We start from the raw sequence: 25,799 nt of genomic DNA, 5'->3' as shown, positions 1-25,799 counted from the left end.
TATTTTATTTTTTATATACGCAAAATACGCATTACGTAAGTGAAAATGAGTAAAATGCATTAAGGTGAAAGATAACATAACCAAAAACCCAAAATCTAGTGGTGTTTTAAGAGAGTTTCTTTTAATATTTTCCCTAAGCCTTGCCGGGGATGAAAAACGGTATAGTTTCACTCTAATTTAGTCTATTTAGAGTAATTATCTTCATCCACAAACGCAATTAACTATAGCCTCAATTTGAAGAAAAACCACAAACAATTCCCAGACTAAACCAAAAAAAGGAGAGAGAAATTTGAATAATTTGTTTACAGAAAATTGGATATAAATCCGCCAAAGCCATTTAAGTTGATAGTAAAACTAAAACATTTCTACCTTAAAACCAGGCTAAGAATATTTAAAGGCTCTGGAAATAAACGCGTATGTGTGCGTGAAATACTTAATATTTTAATTAATGTTTCCTTTGTTAACCGAATTGTTACGTATTTAGAAAAAAATAGCTGAATCGGCTGCTGAAGTTTATAAATGCTTAGTCGGATTTCTTTTTGGGAAGTTAGTAACAAAAACCAAAAGAAAATCGAGATAAAAAAGAAACGGCTAATACCGGATTTACCCTGTTGAACAAAAAGTCAACGCACGAAAACTAAATTACGAAAAGGAGATCGACATAAAAAAGGATCCATTTTGGGGTTTAATTCGAAGATAAAGATAAAGACACGGGGACCCAAGATATTTTTTTTTAAGTTACAGGATAAATTGAATTAAATATTGTAAAAGTAATTTGTTCTATGTAAATAATGATGTGATATGAAACAATACGTTTGAATTATCTTCCCAACTGTACTCTCTCGATACCAGTGTCGTTTTATAAACAATTAAGTCATCTATATGACCTTTGACATCAATATAGAAGATGAAACAACTCCATAAGACATTAAAACCAAGTTTAGTCTCCAGTGATAACCGATAAGAAATTAAACTCTAAATGCGTAAAAATGTTACACAAAAGATCATACTCCTACGAATTTATCTACAATGTCTCAGTTTCTTCATTTCAATACGTATAAATGTCATAGGTAATTGAAGTCGGCAACCACAGAAATCCACCACCACGATGGTCCCTAAGTCCCGCTAGGAGTCTCCTTGGCTCTTCAGCCTCACCAACTGGCTCAGAGAGAGAGAGAGTTCTATCCTATACGAAGTTTTCTCTCTCGCTCCCTCCTCCTCTTTCTCTGGTGAGAAGAAAACTGTCGACGGGATTCCGCGAGCCAGATCATTTGAGTGTAGCAAATAGAGAAGGATTGGGATCGAAAACGCGCCCGGTCGGATCAGGAAACTTAGTTAACATCATCACGGTTTATCCTATGATATCATATCAGGGTTAAACCGATTTCAAGAACAACCACAACAACCCGTTTTCAAAGCCATCGACGAGTTACTGACTTAATTGTCAAACGGAATAATAATTAACTATAGATCATCGGGGATTATTATTTTAAAAGGACATTTGGTTTAAAAGATATCGAGAAGTCGGGAAGAAAATTGGAATTACATTTCAAAAAGTGAGTAATATAAACTTAAATATTTAAATCTTAAAATATTAAGAATGATTTAAGTCGGTTGTAACGTAAATAATTATTAAGGCTTTAGGCGCGGCCATTCCTTTAACATTCATTCGTCTTACCAATTTGTCATCGCGCGTTTATTCAATTTATTGACACAAATCTCATGATTATAGAATCGGCGTACATCAAACGACACAACTTCCACCCCCCTCTAATCAATCTATTAATATTCATCAACGAAATTTCAATGTCATATTAGATAAATCACAGACATAGAAAGGATTACATTATGTCAGGCGCCATTTGTCAAACAGCCAGTCCCAAAACTGAACGCGCCCGTTTACGAATATAACGGGTATTTATTTATCAACTGAATATTATAAAAAGTAAATATATCGGGGAATGATGATACAATAATAAAAAAAACACAAAAATATATCGTTGAAGATCGAGAGTTGTTCTTAAAATCTCCGCAAAGAAAATCGAGTAAATAAAAAAACAATAATAAAAATCGATGAAAAAGCAATTGAAGAAAATATCACGGCACGAATCCGTTAGCGCGTGAAAATCGTGGATTGCGCGGGAGAGAAAATGATGAAAAAGGTTTCATTTGGGGTCAATGACGAAAATCCGATTCAGATCGGTCGTATTCGCATTTAGAAAAACATGAAGATTTTCTTTAATGTATTATCATTACGAGGTGTTAATAAGTAATGTAACATTAGAATAAAGCTCGTCGCTGATTGGACAAGTCGTGCGACGTCGAGATAAATATTTAATAATTTAATGACTAATTTAATCCAAATTTATAATTTCACTTCATCCATTCACTTGTTTTGAAACACTTTCACACAAAGAAGTGACGCAAAAACCATGCACCAACGCACATGGTTACCACGCTAAAAATAAAATACAGTTACTTTCCAGTCCTTTTGACACCTTTCTAAGCCGTCTAAGTTATATAAAAGGGACTTTAATCCCGACTAGAAACTTACGCGTACCTAGTATAGTGAAAGTGAGAAACAAAGAAAAGAGCGTCTCAAAGAAGTAGCCTATTTTCGACAGAAGAAAAAATACAAACAAAGATTGATCCCAAACAATGGTTCGGATGGATGAAAGAGCCAAAGATTCGATCTTGACTCAATTATTTTTTGCCTAGGAACATTATAAGAGAAGAGTAAATCAAATAGACCCGTATCTGTAACAGGGTTAATATCGCGGATATCCAAAGGGATAATACGATCAGATATGTTTTAATTTCACGGTTAAGTGTTTCGATAAATATTATCTAGTTAACTTAACCAGCCGATAAAAAGTAGGTGGTAGAATTCTGTTACCCATCCGGGAACACAAAGACGGTAGTAATGGGATAAAATTGAAAAACTACGCTTCTCCAGAAAAGGAGAATTTCACCCATCAATTTTCATTCATTTACTCTTGGATACGTTACCCTAACCATCCCATCATTCCCTAGGAGGACCGTACTTGTTTAAATGGAAGATAGTTGTTCGCTAGCAGCTATAGTTGAGATATTTTGGCACTCGTCAAATGGGAGATGGAGCGAAGAAGATAAATGACACTTTTTTTTAAACCAATGCATATTCAAGGGGCAAATCGTTTCCCATTTATTTTATCCTTGTTTCTGTATACTTTAGCTTTTTTTCCATTACTACACGCGTAGTACAAAGCCGTACAAACCGAAACCGTAAGAAAACTGGCTAGCTAACCAATCAAAGTCAATCTCTATTCAAACCCAACGCCAAGAAAGAAAGAAAGAAAGAAAGAAAATACAAAAATTACGCGAATGGCAAATCAATGAAAGTTCTTTGTGTTTCTTATAGGCGGCGCTTGTTTTAAACGAGAAATATTTATAAGATTAAGATAAACCCAGCATGCTACACTCTCTTCTTTTTTATGAATAAAATATTATGTTCCTTAAAAGATTACTCTAATATGCATCTTGCGTTTTTCTACAAAAAAAATTCTCATCTCAAAATGCGTTTCATCCTCACTTTAGTTCACCTTTCAATCTTCATTACTAATTCACGCGTTTGGAATAAAAAACTATACAATATTTTCGGATAAAAAAACCCTTTCTCTGAAACTTCCAAAAACTCTGAATCCATCTTTAAGCATACCCACACTCCAGAGCAGGCAGGCAGATACTCAGGGGTAAGCTACAAGTTCTCGAAGACTTAAGTAAGAAAGTAAGCGAGCGAGCAAAGTACTTATTATTCTTTATAGACCATACGATGGAGCTATAGGGATGGATCAACTTATCAATAACGCCAAGTACTAGTGTAAGATACAGCTTATATCCCCCTTTTTATAAATATATAAACTAGTGTAGGCTAAGGAAAGAAAGAATGAAGAAAATAAGAGATGATCTAAAAGTTCTTGGTCTAGAAAATCCCATTAATTCCAGTAGCACGAGCATCTCACTCTGCATTCGGGATGGGAGATAAAACGGGACACTATATTAAAAATCGATGGACCCCCCCCCAAAGCCCCCATAGTATAGGTGAATAACGCCAGGGGGATTCTTGACCTTTTCTTATCAAACTACGAAGATCAGTGTTTTCAAAATATGAGAGTGCATCCATAAACAATATTTATAGTGATACCTCTAAAAATGGACCCGATTTTCCATTGATGTCTACCAGTTCTTATACCTTTCTAAGATTGTAATGGAGAACAAAAATAGCTTAGCGATAAAAATCTTCAGAAGAGGACATCGTGTAATCTCTTTTTCTTCAAAGGTTTACGTAACCCTAGGGTGCTTTGTGTTCAACATTCACGCGGTAACGATAGCTTAGTGCCCACTTTACGACCACAAGCCTAAAATATGAAGCGTTAACCTCTGAACTACTAGGCCCTCCTAAGGTTAATATTAACAGAACTGGCATAATAAATCCTACGAAGCCCATTGTTTAAATTTTGGTAAATTCTCAACTTGAGAAGATAAGTTTATCTATACTGGGAATCACTATCAAAGATTCTGACACTCAGAAAATGTCCTTGAAGTATTACCAAGTGTGCTTTAAGTCTTACCGATATAATCTAAAATCAAAGCGAGCATCCATTTCAATGTCTTCCAAAAAAAGAAAGAAAGCCCCATGGCTTATGGTCAACGTCAGTGTCCAGGTCTATCTAACTCCATATCAAGGTCAGTTCAATCTGACAGGAGCATCCATCAAGAGCGTCCATCGCTTCCCATTATTGGGTAATCTAATACGAAGTCCAGGCAGGATTCCACATTCCCAAATTTAAAAAGACATACTATAACCTTAGCCGTATCTTTTTCGTTTAATACTTATCGAGACGTATTGAATAACCAAAATTTAATTCGATACATGAAATAATTGCCGTCTATTAAAATTAAAGAGGGACTTCATGGCCAAATACTTAATACGTAATATACCCCGTTCACGTCTTGCAGAAAAAAACTTCAAAGAGAACAAAGAGCTTATTATGCAGCGCGAGAGTCTCAACAGAGCCATTAAGGAGTGTTTTAAAAACATTACGGTGTTACAGTTGAAACATAACAAAATATAAATAAGCGAGAAATATTTGTCGCGGTATCCTTTTAACGGTTGCTACCCCAATGGCTAATTAATTTTTATTTGCAAGATTTCTAAACTAGAAAATAAAGGAACAGTCTATTGTCAAGAAAATAAAATTTAAAATTTGCATCAAAGATGAATATATTTTGTACTTAAAATTCAGAGTTGGTATAATTTTGGGAATTAAGTGGAAAATGTATGGTTTAAAATGCGGATGGATACACGAAGAAAAATATAAAATGATTATCAGGCTAACGTATAAATTTATTCATTTTGGTTTATATAGTTTTATATTTAGGGACCTAAAGGATTCAATAGAGCGGAAAATTTGCTAACCAAGCAGGAATTAAGAGCGCTATGCCTATACTTCTTTTATTACACAATAGGGCAGTTAAAATGCTCAATAAACTAAAAATACCACGAGGGTTTTAGGGTATATAGTTCTTAAAACTTAATGGTCAGTTTTATTTCTATCTAACCTTTAACAATGTTACTTCCCACAACTAAGAAAGGCAAAGTGGGCCGCATTGTCTTTAACTTTAAATGACAAGCGAAAAAGGAAACATTTTTTCCAAACCAAGCACTCTCATTCATTTATAGTCCGAATTAAATCCCACGCATCTCTATTAAGATCCTCAAACATCCGAAGTTGGATTTTCCTTAGCGAGTATAAACTTTTAGAAATAAAATCACTATTACCCAGCAAAATAGATATAATTAAGTTACAAATAAAACACTCGAGAGTCAATTAATAATTTATGAAACGAAGAATTTTCAACCTTAATATTTTCTTTCAGGTTCAAACGCAACTCATTAAAACCGGAACCAGTATACAAATGAAGATGTGATGTAGCCAGACCCAGACATATTTAACAATTTCAACTATGACAATATAGGACGTAGAAATTCCATATTTACTTTTTTCCCGCAATAAAAACAAAAAACAGAAACCATGTTTTCCGGGGACAATTTCGCGATTGATCAAGAAATCAACTTATCGGCCATCACCAATCACACCTTTAACGGAAACGACTCGTGGCCCGAAGAAGGGTCAGGAGGTCGCGAATGCAGTAACGAATACTGTTTACCGGATGAAGATTATATGGATTTAATCGAAGCCTACATTTTTCCCACGGCCTACGAATGGGTCTTGATCGCGTTACATTTCGCCGTCTTTTTAGCGGGACTATTCGGTAACTCATTAGTGTGCGTATCGGTTTATCGAAACCACGCAATGCGAACTGTGACAAATTACTTCATAGTTAACCTAGCCTTGGCCGATTTCATGGTCATCTTGATATGTTTGCCACCGACAGTACTATGGGACGTCACCGAAACGTGGTTCTTCGGAAGCGTCATGTGTAAACTAGTTCTATATTTACAGGTAAGTCACCGGCTTCTACTTTAACCAATGAACTTCAGCGTTATTTAAGCAAAAGTCACGTGGTACATTTGCAAACGGAATAATCAATGTAATCTAATATTACCATAAGATATGCTCCATAAGTATAACACTTTGTAATGCTCGAGCTAGTTCGGGAACGACAAGCGTGAATTGACTACACTCGGTTAGTTTTTCAGTGTCCATCTTCCTACTTAGTCTGTACTAAGCCTTTGACAGCGCCTCACCAGGTGTCGCTTTACGAGAATCTATGACCTACGTCACTTCATGACAAGCTCTCGGTAACCAGTAACAAACTTATGAAACATACCCTCTCGTACTCTGAATGAAATGGGGGAAACTCCAGCTTTGATTACCTACTATCCATTATTGATTTTCGATAACAATAAATTTTGTTGTTCAATGGAGGAGTTGAAGTTTTGAAGTCAATTTAAGTTTTCTACGTGGTCAAATTCAACCACAAAAGTACTGACCGTAAAAAACAAATGTGAAACATGACTGGTCAACTATGTATACACGATTTATATTTAGGTCAGAATTTACGGTCATTATCAAATATTGGCACAATCTTAGTGTCCAAGCTATACTGGGTTTGAATTTCTCTAGTTTAAATAATGAACCCGCGTTCATTTGATGCGCTGAATTTGTTTACAGAAACCTTATCAAATATTGGACCACAATCTCTTTGGTTCGAATTTCTGTAGCTCAAATAAGGCACATGGTTTGATGTGGAATTTGTTTATAGAAACCTTAAATCCAAACAGTATAGTCGGACGAATCTAGACAAATTCGTACACAGAAATAACGTTTACAGACCTAACTATAATATACGTGTTTAGAACGTGCCGATTCGTCCAAAACTAGACGCCAATAATTCGCAAAATCAGTTTTATATGTTCAAAACGCCCTACTTCTGATGAATAGAAAATGCGGTCGCTAAAATAGGGTTTAAATTTACCCCCAAAAAATGAACAAAGAAGAAGATCCAAAAAAAGAAAGAAAGAGAATAATTCCCAAAAGTACCATCAGTTTCAATAAACCGGCAAAATACCTCTTCTTTCAAGGACTTTACGGGGTAATCATTGATTTTTTGGGAGAGTTTTGAATACAAAATGAGATAAAATGTGTCTGAACCATCTTGTATGGAAACAAGCCAAAGGGGTCGGATAATTAACTTGTAAAAAAATCTTTAAACCTATATCACTGCACTGATAAACAATGGAAAGTATTAAACACCTCGATGGAACCTATTTTTTTACGCAGATATATACACTTGACAAATCCTTTACTTGATAGGGATTAAGTTTAATGCTAATAATAGCGATCGAACTCGAGTCAATATGTATCCTACGCATTAATTATTTCACCAGGAGATTGTAACATAGTCTAAACTACACTGACCATCAAAATGGCGTTGTCAATAAATAACAAGTTCACCCCGCATTGCTGCTCTTGGTACTTTACCGTTAACAAGCTGTCCCAATTCTTTTAAATTATGGTTAATCCATGGCAACCCCAAACTTCGGGGGGGGGGAATTACCCCCCAAAAACGGAAGGTTGGGTAAAAAATATCGATCATGTATGGTCCTTTGTTTTCAAGTTTTTACCGGATACGATACTAATAGATACAACAACACATACACTGACCTCCAACACTACCTGACTCCGAAAGAAACGCCAACGAGTTTAATACTTTAATAAAAGTATCAATGTCAGGCAATACTTGAAAAATGCTTGGCTCATCACCACCGTTACAACATCCAAACCATAAACTCACTTGTCCTTAGAAAAAAGTGGTAAAAATAATTGGCTTCATTTTCCATTACTTTTTATCAACTTCGAGGGACAAATCACTTATGGATGTATTAATTTTAACCCATGGCCGAAGGTAAACGCCTGATCAATAGAGTGAGCCACTCCTAGTTAAAAAAACTAGCTACCCCAGTAAAGTACTGGCTACCGCATGAAGACCGGGGTTCGATTGCTAAAAATAAAAGGACGAGGATGAAATACGTAGCCTTTATTTCCTTTCAGTCGGTTGAGCCGATTCGCTGTTGTTATTAAATAAAAAGAGGTTTTCTTCTTTGAACAACTAGAAATCCAGAATCAGGAAAAGTAAAAAGAAAAATGGCCTAACTTCAGTGAAGAAAGCTTAGGACCATCCTTCTTCTCCTACGAAACAAAGTAATTTTCGCTACACCACAAGGTTTCAAAGGAAACGAAAGATTTCTTGGAATAATTAGAAATGATTCAACGTGAAAAATAAGCTCGGATTAAATTTTTCCGAGAAACGTCTAGCGTCCATCAAATTATGATGAATTAAAGAATGGTAAAAGACAGCCTTTCATCTCCCCATACGTTCATAAGATGTGCTCCATAAGTTTGTCACTGGTTACTGAGAGCTTGTCACGAAGTGACGGAGGTCATAGAGCCTGGTAAGGTGTGTTATGGACTAAATAGGAAGATGGACTGCAAAACAGAGTAGTCAATTCTCGCTTGTCGTTCTCTAACTAGCTCGAGCTGTAGAAGTATAGGAAGTGTCATACTTATGGAACATATATTATAAACTTATGATCCTAGGCTTACTTCTCCCAATTTACACTATGCCGATTGGCAATCTAACTTCCAAAGAAATCAAGGCAAGCAAATCAGTCAGATTGCCTTTAGGGGGTTTTTTATTCCATTTTTGCTCTTCCCCAGAAAACAGTTTCTATACTGGTTGTAGATTCTGTACAAGTTTAACTTAGCTTGAGTTAAAAATAAAACTTCATGCACCACTCAACCCTTCACCTTTAAAGAACTCAATATTAAACTACCTAAGAAAACATTAAATTCATTTAAAATTTCTAATTAGCGTTTTGTATTAAGTTCGTGTTTCTTACGAGCTAAACTTAAATAATTAACTAGCTCCGAGTTTTAAGATAAGTTTCACTAAATTCCCCCAGGGATATAAAGTATCCACACTGTAAACACAGTCCTCGCATTAAAAATGTAAAGAAAGCTAAGAGCGTTCAGAAATTAGAAAGCTAGAAAATGAATTCTTTATTTGACCCGTTGGTGTCTGGAGAGAAATGGCACCTAAGGTTCCCTTCCCAATGGGAGTAAAACTCCTTACGTCATAGAGCTGCCCGTTCTCTATAATCCGAACTTGACTAACTCTGCAGCGATACCAAAGGCATACTGAGGTTCGCAGGGCTCGACACGTTAATCTTTCCCAACGCTCAAGAGCCAACTTTTAAAAAGGAAAGAAGAAAGAAAAAGATGGACTGGGCAACTGCATTACCTTTTAATGGTAGAAACAGCTGCAACTCGACAAATAAAGATATATACGCTATAGATCTAGTTGTACGAAAAAGGATATAAAAAATGCAAGACTATTCGAATTGAATTTTGGAATTTCTTAACATAAAAGAACGATATTTTTAAAAAGAAAAAAAGATTTTCTTCAAAGAAAATGATAGGAAAATTAGCATAAAGACAAATTCTGTTTTCCATTTGAGTCTAGTGATATAAATTCCCTGGGATATTTAGATGTCATTTATATTTCTATCAAACTAAGCTTGGCCTCAAAAGAAACACAAAATCTGTCTCCTCGTTGAAAACCAACTAAAACCTCGACTTCTATGATAAAAAAAAAATTCGAAGGAAAAACGGACCATTCTTAAGCAAAATTATTACTTTTTCAAGTGGTAGAATTCTCACAGAAACGGTTATAAGTCTTTCTACGGATTCAGTTCCTACATAAACAGACATATCGAGGAAAAAGCATTTCAAGTACTTCTGAAAGAACTTTAAGCTGGCTATAATGTTTCGCCGAGTGCCAAATAAACGAGAAGAAAAAAAAAAAAATAAAAATCTTGTTGAATGGAGCGATGGAAGGCCAAGGGCAATTGACATTTGATTCCTAAACGTCTAGAAAGTATGATATGAAAGACAGACGTTGTTGGCAGTACCCTAGCCTTAAACTATAAAACTATTAAGAGGGGGGGGGGGGTTGCGCAATTAAAACCAAAGGAATGCATACACTCCGATTCAAATTGAAATAATACTGTACACAAAGCTAGCCTCCATGTTATCTTGATCAAAACAAAGGTTAGAAATATGACTGCGTCAAGCTTTGTACCTACTGATATTTAAAGCTGATTTCGATTGAATGAATAGAAAGCAACTTAAAAAAAAACACACATCCACAACTGAATTTGCGTCGACTACCGTACGTGTAGATGACCGACCGACCATATGGCCTCTCAAACTTGTTAATTAATTACGTGACCTAGGTTTAAATTAGCTAAGGATTTTTCCATGGAGTGCGGCGCTGGCGAAGATAAGTAATACGAATGATTTAAAACTTAACTAAAGAATTACGGCCTAATATTGTTATCGTAGCGTAGACACGTTATGACTTTTTGACAAGCCCTTTCTTAATTATTTTTTCCGCCACTTGAAAACCTTCAACATCAACAAAAAGGCAGAAATGGCGCCGATTTTCGTCATACCATACGTGTACTTGAACCCTTAAATCTAAACTATTTTTTTTTTGTTCCATATGGTAGGGGAAACTTCCATGGAAACATTTTTGTTCATTGCCAATGACGTGTAAGAATATAACTGGTCGCAATCTTAGAATCACAATAAAATAAGGGTTTTATGGCTATTAATATGAAGGCAATCAAGCCTGCAACGAACTGCGGAGAAAACCTATTTGATCCGTGTGGTTTAATTAAAGTTGGGGGTCGATAATTCGTTACGTTTCAAATTCAAATGGAACCAGGACAGGGCAAGACAGGACAGGACACGAGAGAGGTCGAGGTGACAGAGACGGACGTATGACGGAACTAAGTTAATTGCCAAACTAGGTCTTCCAAAGCGGGGGCGTTGCGTGTTCTCAAGCTTTTGACAATAGCTCTAACTCTAACTTTCGATTCTACACAAATTGACAGACGTTCCTAAGTCTAGCCCTATTGTAAAGGATACAAAGAAATGACTGCGATATAGAACAATTCGGGAATCAACCGCGATAACCCATTGCAAACACGCTTGAACTTCCTTAACACCGAATGCGTGCAGGATCAAATTAATAGTTTGCAATAAAACTGTTAATAAAATATTTAAAAAAACGTTCTCGAAAAGATCCAAGTCAAATTACGAGTTGTACCTTTAAGTCACGCAACAGTTTTCACATACTGATCATTTCTGAGGAAGACGGAGGTAAAACATTTCTGAGTTTAGCAAAGAGACCCTAGCTTAGTCTTATCAAAACTGGAAATTTAAATTTCTCAGAACTTAAATGAAACAGTCCTTTGAGGAACGACTCATACTATTTGACGCAACGAGAGCGATTCCCAGATTGGTACTTTACAAGCATTAATAATTCAAAGAATATCTCAAGCCTTTCTCCGTATCAATTCGTACCAAGTTAAAAGCTCAGTATGAACAAACTCCAAGACGAAAAATTTCAATTATACTTAGAACTTCCCACACGCAAAATTCTTATTACAATATCTACAATCGTGTCGCGAGTTGAAACGGAACGGCGCCTAAAGGAAAAAGAAAAGATTAAGGTTGAGTGGAGGCTGGGGCGTTTGGCCATTTCGGTTCCTAGAAAAAAAATGTCCCAACGTTTTGTCAGGTTGCTTATTACGAAACGTGACGTGTCACCAGCTAAAACGTCATAAAAGACCCACACCCACTTTCCCATCACACGAGGAAAAAAGAATTAGATTAAATAAGAGCAAATCATAAATGTGTAGATATCGGAAGTACACAAATCCGGATGTTGGCATTCAAATATTCACCATAAATTTAATTCATTCCATTCTAGGAATTATGGTAATCGTTACCATCTAAATTAACACAAATTCCACTGAATTTCGAAAGGTCATGACCCCTTTTAGAGCTAAAAAACCGCGCAACTATAGATAAATATACTATCAATGGACATAGGCAGGAAAAGTCATCCCGTCGTTTATTTATAGAAATCGGAAATGAGACCGAGAGAGGTAGTCCGGCAATTATGTTTCCGCCCCCCTTCCCCCAACTCGAGTTAGGTTTGAATTTTAATGTCACTTGACAGTGTTAATAATACTGGCGATAGCCTATCACACGCTATATATCCAGGGCAAGGTGATAGGGTTAGTGGAGGCACGTGCCAATATATGTTCAACGGAATGAGGCTAACACCCTCCTCATCCTCGTGGGAAATAGGTGACAATAATACTTATTATCAGGAAAGGACAAAAAAAACCTCGGTAATAGCCGACGACAGTCCAGGGTATACCGGTAATATTAGATAACAGATATCTAATCCAATGAGAGCACGAGATTGACTTTCACTATACGCATTCAGTATCTCGGATAGCGTTTAGTTAAACAACTCGTCTAATGCTATGGGGAATTTTCCTAAGATATGAATTGCAATATTTTCCATTTAATTTCCCGGCTTTTAGCATTGAAGCAATATCCGTGTTTACCAAAAAAGTTCTTAAGTGTAAAGTTTCAGAAATCACGAACAATTTGATATTACTCTAATAGCTAGACTGACTTCAAAGTAGCGACTGATTTTAACTGTAAATACTAAATAGTTTAAAATCCCACGATTTTAATTTATGTTGATGCAAATCAAACTTGTATATTTGAGTAAATATTAGTTCTTAAAAGACTTTAAAGTTTTAATTTAAAATTCCTAAGAGAGACTTTCCAGGAATCTAAGACGGCGCTTACATCCGCTAACCAGCGCGCGGGATCTCTTAGCATTTTAGTCGAATGTCTCGCAGGCCTATCACGGAAGAAAATCTAATAAAATCGTATATACACGACAACGCAATATCCACCACAGCAGAATAAAGGGTATTAGAGCAGGCAGGCTTCGAGGGAAAGATGGGCGGCGACGTCAGCTCACGCTTGCCAGCTAGGAATTTATCGAAAGTTCCCCCCCGTTCCTCCTTCCGAGTTTACTTCCGGTAAACGAACCATTGATCCAATCTCTGCATGACAAAGACGCAGGCAGGCACCCCGTGTTAAGTTAACATTGATTCTCGTACAGCCAAACAAGAGGTACTGTCATTACTGGTAATTCGGTTGATGGTCTTAAAATCTGTACGACGTTACGACGAGGACACATCGTAAGCGAGACATTAAATCATATTATGGTTACGGATATTGTGTGTAAACGATCAGCGAGCCAGGAAGTAGTTTAAAATTCATAAATATTGGGGTTCAACTTCCTGAAAATTAATCTTTGAATTCTTGGAGAAACCTTGAAACAGCGCTGACTAGACCACCCATTAGACGTTAACAACTTAACTTACTAAGCCAGACTTAGTGTTATTGAAACCATAAAAACTGTATTAAACTTTCCATTTCAAAAACAGGGTAAATTAAGAGTGAACAGCTAGATTAATGGCATACTCGGAACGAATATAGCAACTTCGTAAACACAATTAAGGCTTTTTCTTGGCAAAATTTAAGCTGTTGATGTTAAATTCGAGAGTTTCTATTAGCGGCGATGAATCTTGGTTTGAACAAAGATTACACAGCCGAAAAGGTTGTTTTAAGCTTATTTACTGATGCGTTTCTTAAATTGCAAAAAGTTGTATCGGAAATCTGACAGGAGATTTAGCTCTTCACCGAAAAACGTGACGTTTCCAACCAGGGTTAACATTCTCAAAAATATCAATTTAACATATGTCAAGTTAAGCCTTTGCAAGTGACTACAAGGACAAGTGTCGTAAACACAAGAACGGTTAAAACGAAAATCAATATCACCATAAGTTTATAGGATACGTTCAATAAGTTTGTCATTGATTACAGAGAGCTTGTCATGAAGTAACGTATGTCATAGATTCAAAGTAAAGGAAGTATCATCCTTATGAAACATATCTTATAAACTTATGATATTGCCCATAAATATATCCTTTACATAAGAGTAGACCCTCGTAATATTTAGAAAAAACCATGAAACCCTGAAACACCAGACCAGAACTTAACACTGGCGGCAAAATATTTCATAACATTACATACGCAAAATTCTCAAGTATTTTCTCCTTGAATTGGGTATGACACTTTGCCAAAATTATGAATTACAACAACCCTCGCATCTGAATGAAAGGACATCTTAAACTTTAATGCTCTTTGGATAAAACTTATTTCGTTATGGTGGACCAGATATTTTTAGAATGTTCTTTTTTTTTAAACCCATAAACCAAAAGTCTTAAATCTCGTTTAAAAAAACTCTCACCTGATTAAACGAATCGCGAAAAAAAATGTCAGCTAAAAGAAGTTTGAACGAAGGATGCGTAGGATGAATTTAGGGGATAAAGCGCGTGAAAGAAAAAAAAACATCCCATTTCGCGCCATATTTCTAAACCAATCATCTTTGAAGGTGCTCCTCGCTTTTTTGGGATTGAATATAACTAAATATAGTAACACTCTCCAACAAAACAAGTTAAAAATTAATGCTTGAATTATTTCCACTATAGTTTCTGAAGGAGTAATTCAATATATAAAACAAACTGTTTTTAGTATTACACGTATTTGTATTTCGGGCGACTTATACGAAAAAGCTAGCTTTCAACCTAAATTTATTAAATATTTAAAACTAAACGTAGCAGGAAACTTCAAATGTCAAAAATACGTTCAAAAAGGTCAAGATAAAAGAGACTCTTTATATTTAGAATAATATAACCGTTGAATAAGCTACATTTCCACATTTAAATTTAGGCCAAAAGAGGATATAAACAAAGTAAATATCCGACCTTATGTATCTAATCTCCTTTAATATCCCTGGATAGCACAGTTACTAAAGTTTGGGTAAACAAAGATGTAATTTTATCTCAAAATCCTTAAATTTTCTCATTAAGTTAAACGTTAAACATTAACAAGACAACAATACTTTAGTTACTATACACTATCTCAGTCAGTCTGACCTGAAAATTGCGCTGGTCGACTTATCAAGAGTCAAAAATAATTTTAAATATGCAGCCTAGATTCTAGACCATACTCTAAGCAAAAGAAATAATATTCTAAGACATCTATACATATCTCTATATAACCAAACCGCACCATAATATCCCATGATCACCACCCACTTTCAGCATCACCGAAGAATGACCCCGCGATCTAGTTCCGTCGTTCATCGAGTCAACCGCATGCATCGTCTATCAACCATACTAAATTGAATTACGAACGTCGAAGGTAGACCTACTGGAAAATTGATCCTTAATGGAAGATAGTATACAATAAAGTACGAACCCCACCCTATCTATCTTAACCACCACCACTACCACCTCCTTCAACATTGTCACGAAATATGGATAGATGGGTCACTAACCTCACCATAGTCTTACAATTCCCTAGACTAGAATTATAACCGTTTGAAAAAGAAAAAAGAAAGGTTTCGAAATGTCCATGCAGACTTAAGAAGCGTCTCATATAACATTAAGTCGGGGGTCAGTGACACTAGTTAAACCTCCAGTGATGAACTAAACTGGACAGTCCAATTAATCAGAGGATTCATAAGCCTTTGCCTAAGGCGGAATGCGAGGCTTAAATGATGTCAAAACTAATACTGTCCACCAGAAGAAAAACGACGATAATTAAGCTAAGGGGATTAAACGACTACCAATCATTAAGAGAGCCCATGAGGATGAAACCTTGAAAACAAAAGAGTGGAAGAATCGAGTATTAGACGCTTCACGCTTCTTCAAAACTATGGTAGAGGCTGTGAAAGATGATGTAGTGTGAAGAAAGCAGTATTTTTAATCCATGGGCCTTTTTCTTTTCGGAATGGTACGATTCATTTTTCGTTGACCCTTTTAATAAAAGGATCGAGTAAATAACTGAATAAATTTCCCCGTACCAATTCCTAAAAGATGCACCTCAATATTACTAAAATTCCCATCGAATCCGTCTATAGTGACCATCAATATTACTCGACACTACAGAAAGACTTTAAGAGCTAATACTATTTCGAAAACTACAGTGCCAAGTGACATCGTTTGAGGAATAAGCCCTCAGGATGGGATATCTACTTCTTTAAGAAGAATCTTCTGGAAAAGCTTTTCTGGATTAGCTTGATATCGAAGGAGAAAGAAAAGAAAGTGAAGAATTATGAAACTCCTCGAAAGAGTATTGGAAGATAACGTACAAACAACAATCGTCTCCCTTCTCTAACAAAAAGATCCTGGAGGAGGACACTCTTTTACGTTTTGTCTCGATCGTAAGAAGTGTATTAACCCAATGTAATCAAGTTATAGTAGTTTTAATTCCGATCAGTAAGGGTCGCGTAACTGCGTGATCATCTCTTGATACTTTCCAACGAACTTCTTTTAGACAACAAGACTAGAGGATACTTTTGGAGCGGCGCAACCTTGATATAACAAAACAGTTTCCTCCGCGGATGGACACTCGGTAGCTTTTAGATAAAGACAGGGGTCGTGTGGGAGAATAACTCTTTTAAAGGCAGGAAATAGAGCGATAAGAGGAAGTGGCTTAATGGACGTCGGATCCAGTTTCCAAAACAGTCTCGGCTGCCAATATGACCGACCGAAAGACCACCCACCTAAGACTCTGTCGCTTGTATAAAACAAAACAACGTTTCTTAAGGATTCGACAGTTTTCCTCTCAACTTTAAAATATGTTTATAAATAAATATAAGAGCCTTTTAGTTCCGGGCCTTAGGCATATGAATTTATATTTCACATTTTATAAAAAGTTAGACCTAACGTAACTGCGGCAATAAACATGAATTCCGCTCCTGCACCGCGTATTATTTTATACTACCTATATTTAATTCAAGATGCGGTGTAAAGGGTTATTTTACACGATAAAACGGCTAGATGTTCTTAACCATAAGTTTATAAGATAAGTGCCATAAGTTTGTCACTGGCTACTGAGAGGTTGTCATGAAGTTCTCGTAAAGCGACACCTGGTGAGGCGCTGGCAAAGGCTTACAGATTAATAGGCAGATGGATAGCAAAATTAACCGTCGTTCTCGAACTAGCTCGAGCTGTAAGTCTCTAGCATTACGAAGTACTGGAACATATCTTATAAACTTATGATGAAACGTATAATAACACAATATACCACCAGAGCAATATACTTGGCACCGTTCGCATTTCCTTTTAAAAACATACATATAAACGTTCTACTTTCTAATGAAGACATTCACTCCTCTCTATATATATATTACTTTTAAATTATGTGGTTTCTCCATTTACGTCACTTCACTTTGATGAATGGAAAATTACACACCTCATTCCGGGAATATATAAGGTTTTGGCGCAAAATGAAAGATTACACTTGAAAACCCTGGCCTGCAAAAATTAATATCGACCGAGTAATGTAGGTCCCTCCATAAAACGATTTGGAAATTAGGTCTTCCGTACATGTAGACCATTTTATTATTTTTTTTCTTGTTTTCCAGAGAGCTCAAGAGTGTTTTTATTATTCAAACTCACGGATGGAATAATTACATGGGATGTAGAAAATTTTAGGGCTTTCAACGGGAATTTATTCGATTCCCCAAATGAATATTGAACGCTTTTAATACCCTGATCGAGTTGATATTCAACCAGATATTTTGTGAACAATTCTTAACTTTATTCTTAAGGGAAAGAACGTTAATTCAGGCTATTTCTAAACTTCTTTTCTCAATTTCTAGCGCCGTATAGGTACCTTTGCGAAATGAGAAATAAATTTTTGGGAAAACTAGAGCAGAGTGCTAAGGGAATAATATTGTAACTGCTTTTATACCTTTGTATCTCGGATAATATCTTTTGCGAAAAATTAAGTATTTAAATTCTTTAAGTAGCGGAATTAATATTTGGCACACTTTGAAGTTTAAAACTCTGGAAAAATAGCATTAAAAGATAAATTTTTCGAAAGCTTAAAATTTCAAGATAATTAATTGGGAAAAGTAAAAGCAATTAGAAGAATCATATTATTTTCATAGCGGCTCTTTCTAATTATAGAAGTTATTAATTTTTCCCAACTAATTCAATCGTTGCATTTACGAGAAATCAGACATAGGTTATATTCTAAAATTTAATATTAGCTTTTCATTTCAAAATTAAAAACCAGTACCTTATACGAAAATTAAATTAGCATTAACAATTTTATTTCGTGGAAAGACTTATTTGATTCTTGGATGTTTTCGAAATTTGAAAATTTGTTAAATTAATATAAATTAAGATCGAATATAAAAAGACGCTGGCTTCTATCCAGTAATTTAATTTCAATTGGAAGCAATGTCATACGCAAATTAATTAATATATATTTGGCAAATGCGATGCTTTCTATTCAAAAACATATTCCGTACGAGCGAAAATTGATTTTATAATTAGTGATACGGTCTAACTTTCTATACTACTTTAAAATCAAGCCCTTCCTCTTGAAAACAATGTATCTATTCCGAAATATAATTAGAGGGCGTGTACTTCAAACTAGATATAGATAGTAAAATGACCCGTGGCTATGTTTATATTATTTCAGAGCGTTTCGGTATCAGTTTCTGTCCTGACTCTAACATTCATATCCTTGGACCGATGGTACGCCATTTGCCATCCACTTCGTTCCAAGAGCACGGCGGCTAGAGCCAAGACAGCGATCGCCCTGATCTGGATCGTCTCTTTGCTTTTCGTCTTGCCGGAAGCTCTGGTTTTGGAGACGAAGCCGCACCCGAATTTAAAAGTGGACACTCATTACTTGACCGATTGCGCGTACGGTTGGAGCCTGAGCGAAACCCGCCTCTATCAATTATTTATCGTTCTACTCTTGTACGTGGCGCCATTTTCTCTGATGTTGGTCGCCTATTGCCAGATAGTTAAAGTCCTATGGAGCAAAAACATTCCCGGATATTCCGGAGAAGAGCACCCTCCACCTTACACCGCTAATAACAGGAGATTAGGTAAGCTTTATTCACCAATAAACTGTCAATATTTAACTAGCGAACCGCTCTTATTCAAATTACGTAAGGGCAGACGACGCTTGTGACGTATAAACCCTAACAACACCAACCTCTTATCTTTGTAATAAAGAAAGCTTGCTTAGACATCGTTTCGTTAATATTTGAGGAGCTATTTCCATCACATCTGTAGGTCGAGAGGCTTTAAACGTAAACAAGTCTATAGTGGTTGAGACATGGTCTCTGCTGCCCTCTTCAGTTCTCTAGATTTTAAACTTTGGAAATAACTATACACCGTTCTATTTTGCTCTATTTTTATCTATCTAGCCGTCAAACACAGAAACGGAGCCGTACGATACGGAATCCCTAACCCTAGTTGCGAGGGTCAAATTCGATCCAGGAGAAAAGCGGCCAAAATGTTGATAGCCGTCGTGGTCATTTTCGCCCTTTGCTATCTACCAGTTCATCTCATCAATACCCTAAGGTAAACATTACCGACTTTAAGTCTATTCCGCAGACCATCCGGAGTAAGCAACACGCGTTTATTCGCCGTATTGGGTTTTAGTTTGTTTGTTTAGGAGAGAGTTGTATGTAACTTCGGTAGAATGAACTATTTCCTCAATGTAGGATTTCTCGTACCGTAATGTGACCAATTGCTTAGAGTAACTTGTAAAGATTATCTTTACCCACTCGCACGTGAACTTCACCTTTTAGGTAAACCACCATCCGAATTATATTGATATTTCTGATTCAGAAATCAAATGATGTTAAGATAAATTTAATTCGCTACACTGGTTTAGCATCATTAGCCAAGAAAACTCCCAATTTAGGACTGAATCCCAGCCAAGAGATCATTTCAAATATCGAACCCAAAAAATAAGTTGCTTTCCACGAGAAATGAAATTCCGAAACTACTTTAGCCAAAAATAGATAATCCACCTAACATTTAAATATAGTCAAAACAAGGACAGGGGAACGAAAATCTATAAGAAGGCAGTAATTAATTTTAATATTCTTTAGCTCGCTCGTGAGGATTTCAAAGAAATTTTCCCCGCATCCATTATGGAAGATTTTCGTCGACTTAACTCGTATAATCCTAGTTTTATAGTTCGCCAAAAACCTCTTCCAGATTATCACCGCAGTACTTAGAAATTGAATAAAAATAACTTAGCTCCAAGAAAATATAGGGTAAGGAATGGAAAGAAAAACCCCGTCTGAAACATCTTGAGTATCTCTATAGTTTCTATCGCCCCAGTTGGACCGGAAGTAAATGCAAAACAATGTCCGCATTCAAATTATCAAGGAACTAGTGACGGTTCTTCAATTCCTTAGCCTATTTTCTTTACCCAGACTAAATAATCATTAAACGAGTAAATAAGGCAACACTCCTCTCTCTCTCTCTTTCTTCGCTTGGAATTTTTCAGTAAATTTCTAAAGCAAGCGATTAGGCCTAACCACATCAAAGGTCTAGAAGAAGCAGTTAACGAAGACGAAGAAGAAACTCGTGACCAGTCACGTCCTTAACATTCGAGAAAATAAACACAATTAAATAACAAGACTAGTATAGGTCAAGATCAGACTCGGGAAAATAACCCCCGTTACCCCTTTGACTTTATTACATCTAATTCGGTAGATGGAAGAGAAATAAAAATCTTAATTCTAGTCTACAAAACTACATTTCCAGCCAGCAAAGAGGGAAAAAGGAGTTCCCATAAATCTGTATTTCGTACTAGAACTGGGAAATTTCAAGTAGATATACTTGCGAAGTTTGGATAATGATCATAAACATTACCCTTAACTTGTCAAAAACATTTAGCTCTTTGGGAATTAAGATATAAAACATTTCTTAAGCTACATATGTAATGTCAAAAACAATATTTTTCTTTCTTGAAAGCAAAGACCTTTTGTTAACCGACCTTGACATAAGTTAAGTACATTATTTTAAAGTACTCAAATAAATCCTTTACTGACCCCTAAAAGCACGCACTGGTAGAGGCTACTCTATAATGTTAATAAAGTTCTGAGAACCTCAAAATACCAATAGAAAGGAGCCGAGAACGCCTCATAGTCTTGTACTTGTCTTTTTTGAAATAGATGTACTTCAACTTGCTCCAAATGTTAATGTTATGGAAAAAAACAGAGAGAGAGAATATTGTTTACGAGATTACATAAAAGTTTTGGCCTTAAAAGTTTTGATGAAACGGAATAGAAAATATAAAAAAAAATAATAACAAAATTTGTGGAAACTCTTTTAAACTTTACGATTTCAAACTGCATCCATCTCTCTGCTTTCCTTGCTCTTGTAATATCTGTCTATATAATGATTTATAGGAACTATGGAGTTTGAGAAATTTCTTAAAAAAATAATCCGGTAAAACTTTTGTTGAAGTGGTGAATTTCACTGTTATATCCTAACAACGAAAATATTAGAACAGATCAAAGGGTTAATGTTTTCGCAACCTATACCTTATTGGAACCAAGTTAGAAACGAAAACTAGAGTTAGAAGTAGCTGGTGTTTTAGCTCCTTTGGTAAAGTTGAATGCCTTCAATTGGCAAACATGACACCCGCACATACTGAATTGAATTGAATCAGGTCGCCTAGGTACTTCGCTTTCATTCTTTGAATCGCTGGTTTCGATTTGAAATTTACTTTCATACCTATAAATTATTTCATACCCACTAGAAAATGGGGCAGGCATAGATACTATACCACCAAAATATCCCTCTAACAAAATATTAGCTTTATAAAATAAAAAAAAAAATAAAAACTTAAAATTTCTGAGCTGCGCGCTTCCATTCTATAACTAAATTTAATAAGAGACTGAATATGAGAGTAGCGACGGATTTTTATAAAAAAAAGGGACTGGGAACTTCTGCATGGACTTTATATTTCATTTTCGTATAAAACTTGTTGGTGGTATAGAAGGAAGTTCGGGATTCATCGGGATTGAGTGAGATTCTAGAGAATGAAAAATCCTTATAGAATGAGAGAGAGAGAGAGAGAGGGGGGGGAGGGTCGAGCGCGGGTGTGGGTTCGAAATTCCAGTCGCTTTTCATATCTTCAAGAAGGATTTTTCTTTTGGGCATCAGTCCTTTCTCCAGAGTAAAAGTGAAGAATGGCTTTACCACCACCAAAAAAAAACTTTAATTCTCCTAGCTTGGTCCTGAAAATTCACCAAAGTACGCGGCACATTTTTAAATAAAGACGTAGGGTTTATGTACAGGGTGTGAAAAAAGGGGGTAATTATGGGACCAAAGTCTATGGGAAATCAATTTTGGAGTCGAAAATATAACTTCTATGACATATTGTACTAAAAACCAACCCGAAGAACTTATCATGGGAACACCCTGTATACAAATCCGCATCGAAAAAAAAATACGGAAGTAAAAGAATATTTCCACCCAACCAATATCATATCCAAATATTGGATTCCCACATCTATCGATTTTATATATATCCCATATGAAATACATAGCAGATTGTATGTTTAAGTATATGGTATGGATTCCCATTCAAAATTCTGAGCTGGACTTAAAAATGGACAAAGTAATAAATAGTTATAAAAGTGAACCCATAGATTGCGAAGGAAAAAAAATAAAAAACCTTTGCAATGAAAACGCTATAACTTTGCACAAAATTGGCCAATATGACACAAAAGATGAATTCTAAAAGAAGTGAAGCCATTTACGGTTTTTCGTTGCGATTTGAAATCAAATACTCTTTCATAAAAGAAAAGAAATTCAATTTCATGAATAGATGAATAGGGAACCCTAAAAGTCAAACTATAAAGTGAGGTAAAAAAATCAGATTTTAAAAACATGAGACGTGGGTGCATCGCCATTCAACTCTTCACCAAGGTCGAGTAATATATTCACCCCTCCCCCACAGTCACTTCACATTGACCCAGCGCCATAAGTATATAAGAAAATAAAAGAACCCCTACTTTTAAAACATTAGATTCTACAGCAGCGTTAAGTAAAAACTTTTCACCTCCCTCTGGAGAGAACGATTCGGGAAAACAATTCAACCGGAAATTACATCCCCTTAGACTTAAAACTCGCGCAGCCACGAATGTAATTGTTGAAAACGTCCAGGTTCGAAAACCCCCTAAGAAATGTTTTCCAACTGTACTGCCAAGTTTGAGCTCTAAACTAATTTTCTAAGGCGCGTGCGATTGTTCAATTTCCTAAAACACAGTCTCTTTCCTTTCTTTTATCCCCCCGTTCCTCAGGTACACGACGGGTCTACCACAAAGTCACGTGACGACGGTGGCGTCCCTACTCTCTCATTGGCTGTGCTACGCCAACAGCGCCATCAATCCAATCATCTACAATTTCATGAGTGGTACGTAACCATAAAAATAGGTCTCGAGATTTAAAGACACCTTACGTAACATCCGGTTTTAAAGACTAATCACTTCCGAATTAACCGGAAGTTGAAACGTTACGTAATACCAGCGAATAACGTTCTTCCCAGAAGTAGTAGTTAAGAGTCATATTGCAGATTTCCTGGAAAAGACGCGTTAATCCCGCCGGACTTAAACACGTTAATTAAATTGTCATTAGGAAATCGAAAATTGACGTTATACTCGTGGAGGGGTGTTAATCACGTTTACACATGCAAGCGGCGCTAAAATGGGGACGCAATTCCCTGACGTGTTCGTTCCCTAGCAATGCCGCAATCAGGCAACACAACACAATGAATTAAGCCTACAATCCTCTAATTGGGATTCTACCACTCACAATATTTGGCGGGAGAAACGTATCTTCGTTTTAAAGCTATATACAAGCAATCTAACCAGAGGCGACCTTAATCAAGATAACAAGAGTATTTGTCTCTGATCTCCGTCGATATCAAGAGAGATAAATTAGCCGCCTATGTACGTCTGGGACCCCAAAAAGACCTTTAAAGGGATGGTGGAATAGATCAGTTTGAACACGAAGATAGAAGCCCTCGAAGTTAGAAATGAAGTTTATGTTTTATTAAGTATGTTTACGGCTTGGCTTAGTAAATAATTCAAAATCTAAATAACATCTAGTGAATTAGATTTCGATGACGTAAAGACTTTACAAGTATAGAACCGTAAGAGACTCTCGAAGTAGGTACGCTCTCAACCCACGATCTTCCCCATCAACATTGAAACATTAATGATACCTGCTTAAGTACTTAGAGAATGGATAAACATTCCACTGCATTAACGATTTAGACGCCTAAATTCCACTATCTCTTTGATTAAAGAATTCTCCAACACTTTGGGATAAATTCTAACCCAATTTAATTCCCGAATATATCGTAATCAAAATCTTATTCTTTCTTTATTCTTTAAAGGGAAATTTCGTAAGGAATTTCGGAAGACATTCCGTTGCGCGACGTGTCGTCGGGTTCGATTCTTGGACGCGAATCGTCGACGGAGTCAATTGGACGGATCGTTGTGCCGGTACTACGGAAATTCTTTCACGCAGTGCGAAAATATCCCAATGAACTCAATCACTCGTGATTCATAACAGAAATCAAATTATCCTTCCCCTGTTTTATTTTCAGACTCAAAAGTTGGGTGGAATCTCTTAAACCAAAGACGGTTAACGCCGGGGCCACGACCAATAGTAACATTTAAACCAATTAAATCCAAAAAGCAAAAAAAAAACCTAAATGATAAGAAATCTTTTTTATGTATGTAATACACCAACACAACAGCACCGTCGAATAAACCCATCTATAAAATCACTTCACAAAAAAAAATAATAAGCACGTGTTTAAAATACGACATTTTATACACGATAAACTAAAACTTTACTTGTAAATATATATTAAATAAATAAATGATAATAATCAAAATTATATAATTGTCAGGCGGTCGAAAACACGTTATAATCCGATGATGAGATTTTAATGTAAATTGTAAACGTTCGGAATTAAATATATATATATATTAACAAAATAATATACTTGTTTATTTCCTGAGGATGCTAAAAGAGACCCGTCCCCTTGTTTATTGATTGGTTCGTGCTTTGTTCAAGGGTTTGTGTATTCTATGATTAACAAGAACTTATACCCTTTTATTTCCATCCGGATCTTCAAGAAGATTTTAAAACCCTTAAAAAATATCTCCATAAATCCCCAATTATATCCTAAAATATATATTTTGCAAACTTTGACGGAAAGCTAAGGCCTACATAATTCCTTATTACGATGCAATTAATACTGACGGATGTATTCGGTCCCAGAAAGCCAATTACGCAAAGGATAAAACTATAAGTATTCACTTCTCTTTTGTTATTTAGAAATTAGTCCCCCTAATTTGGGACCTGAGAAGTTACTGTCAGGTCCCTATAGCGACTGTCCCATTAACTTATTACAAACTTTCATTGTACA

At 35.9% G+C, this 25,799-nt stretch overlaps 1 protein-coding gene and 1 long non-coding RNA gene across 2 annotated transcripts in view; one reads left to right on the top strand and one right to left on the bottom strand.

The window, feature by feature from the left end:
• LOC149717977 (uncharacterized) overlaps nt 1-25,799 on the bottom strand; it is a 133,627-nt gene that overhangs the window by 36,012 nt on the left and 71,816 nt on the right. The window lies entirely within an intron of this gene.
• Nucleotides 1,172-25,368, top strand: LOC149717980 (orexin/Hypocretin receptor type 1-like). The gene is made up of 7 exons (XM_089834597.1): nt 1,172-1,556; nt 5,920-6,506; nt 19,014-19,428; nt 19,753-19,909; nt 23,659-23,771; nt 24,756-24,864; nt 24,969-25,368. Exons 2-7 carry the CDS (start codon nt 6,075-6,077, stop codon nt 25,039-25,041), a joined length of 1,299 nt encoding a protein of 432 aa, XP_089690723.1. The 5' UTR covers nt 1,172-1,556; nt 5,920-6,074; the 3' UTR covers nt 25,042-25,368.

The sequence above is a fragment of the Phalangium opilio genome, unplaced genomic scaffold (assembly GCF_054372755.1).
Source record: "Phalangium opilio isolate 3A_F unplaced genomic scaffold, DU_Popi_V2 ptg000003l_1, whole genome shotgun sequence".
Classification (NCBI taxonomy): Eukaryota; Metazoa; Arthropoda; class Arachnida; order Opiliones; family Phalangiidae; genus Phalangium; species Phalangium opilio.
The sequence above is the reverse complement of the archived record's forward strand: the minus strand, read 5'-3'. Positions and strand labels throughout refer to the sequence as shown.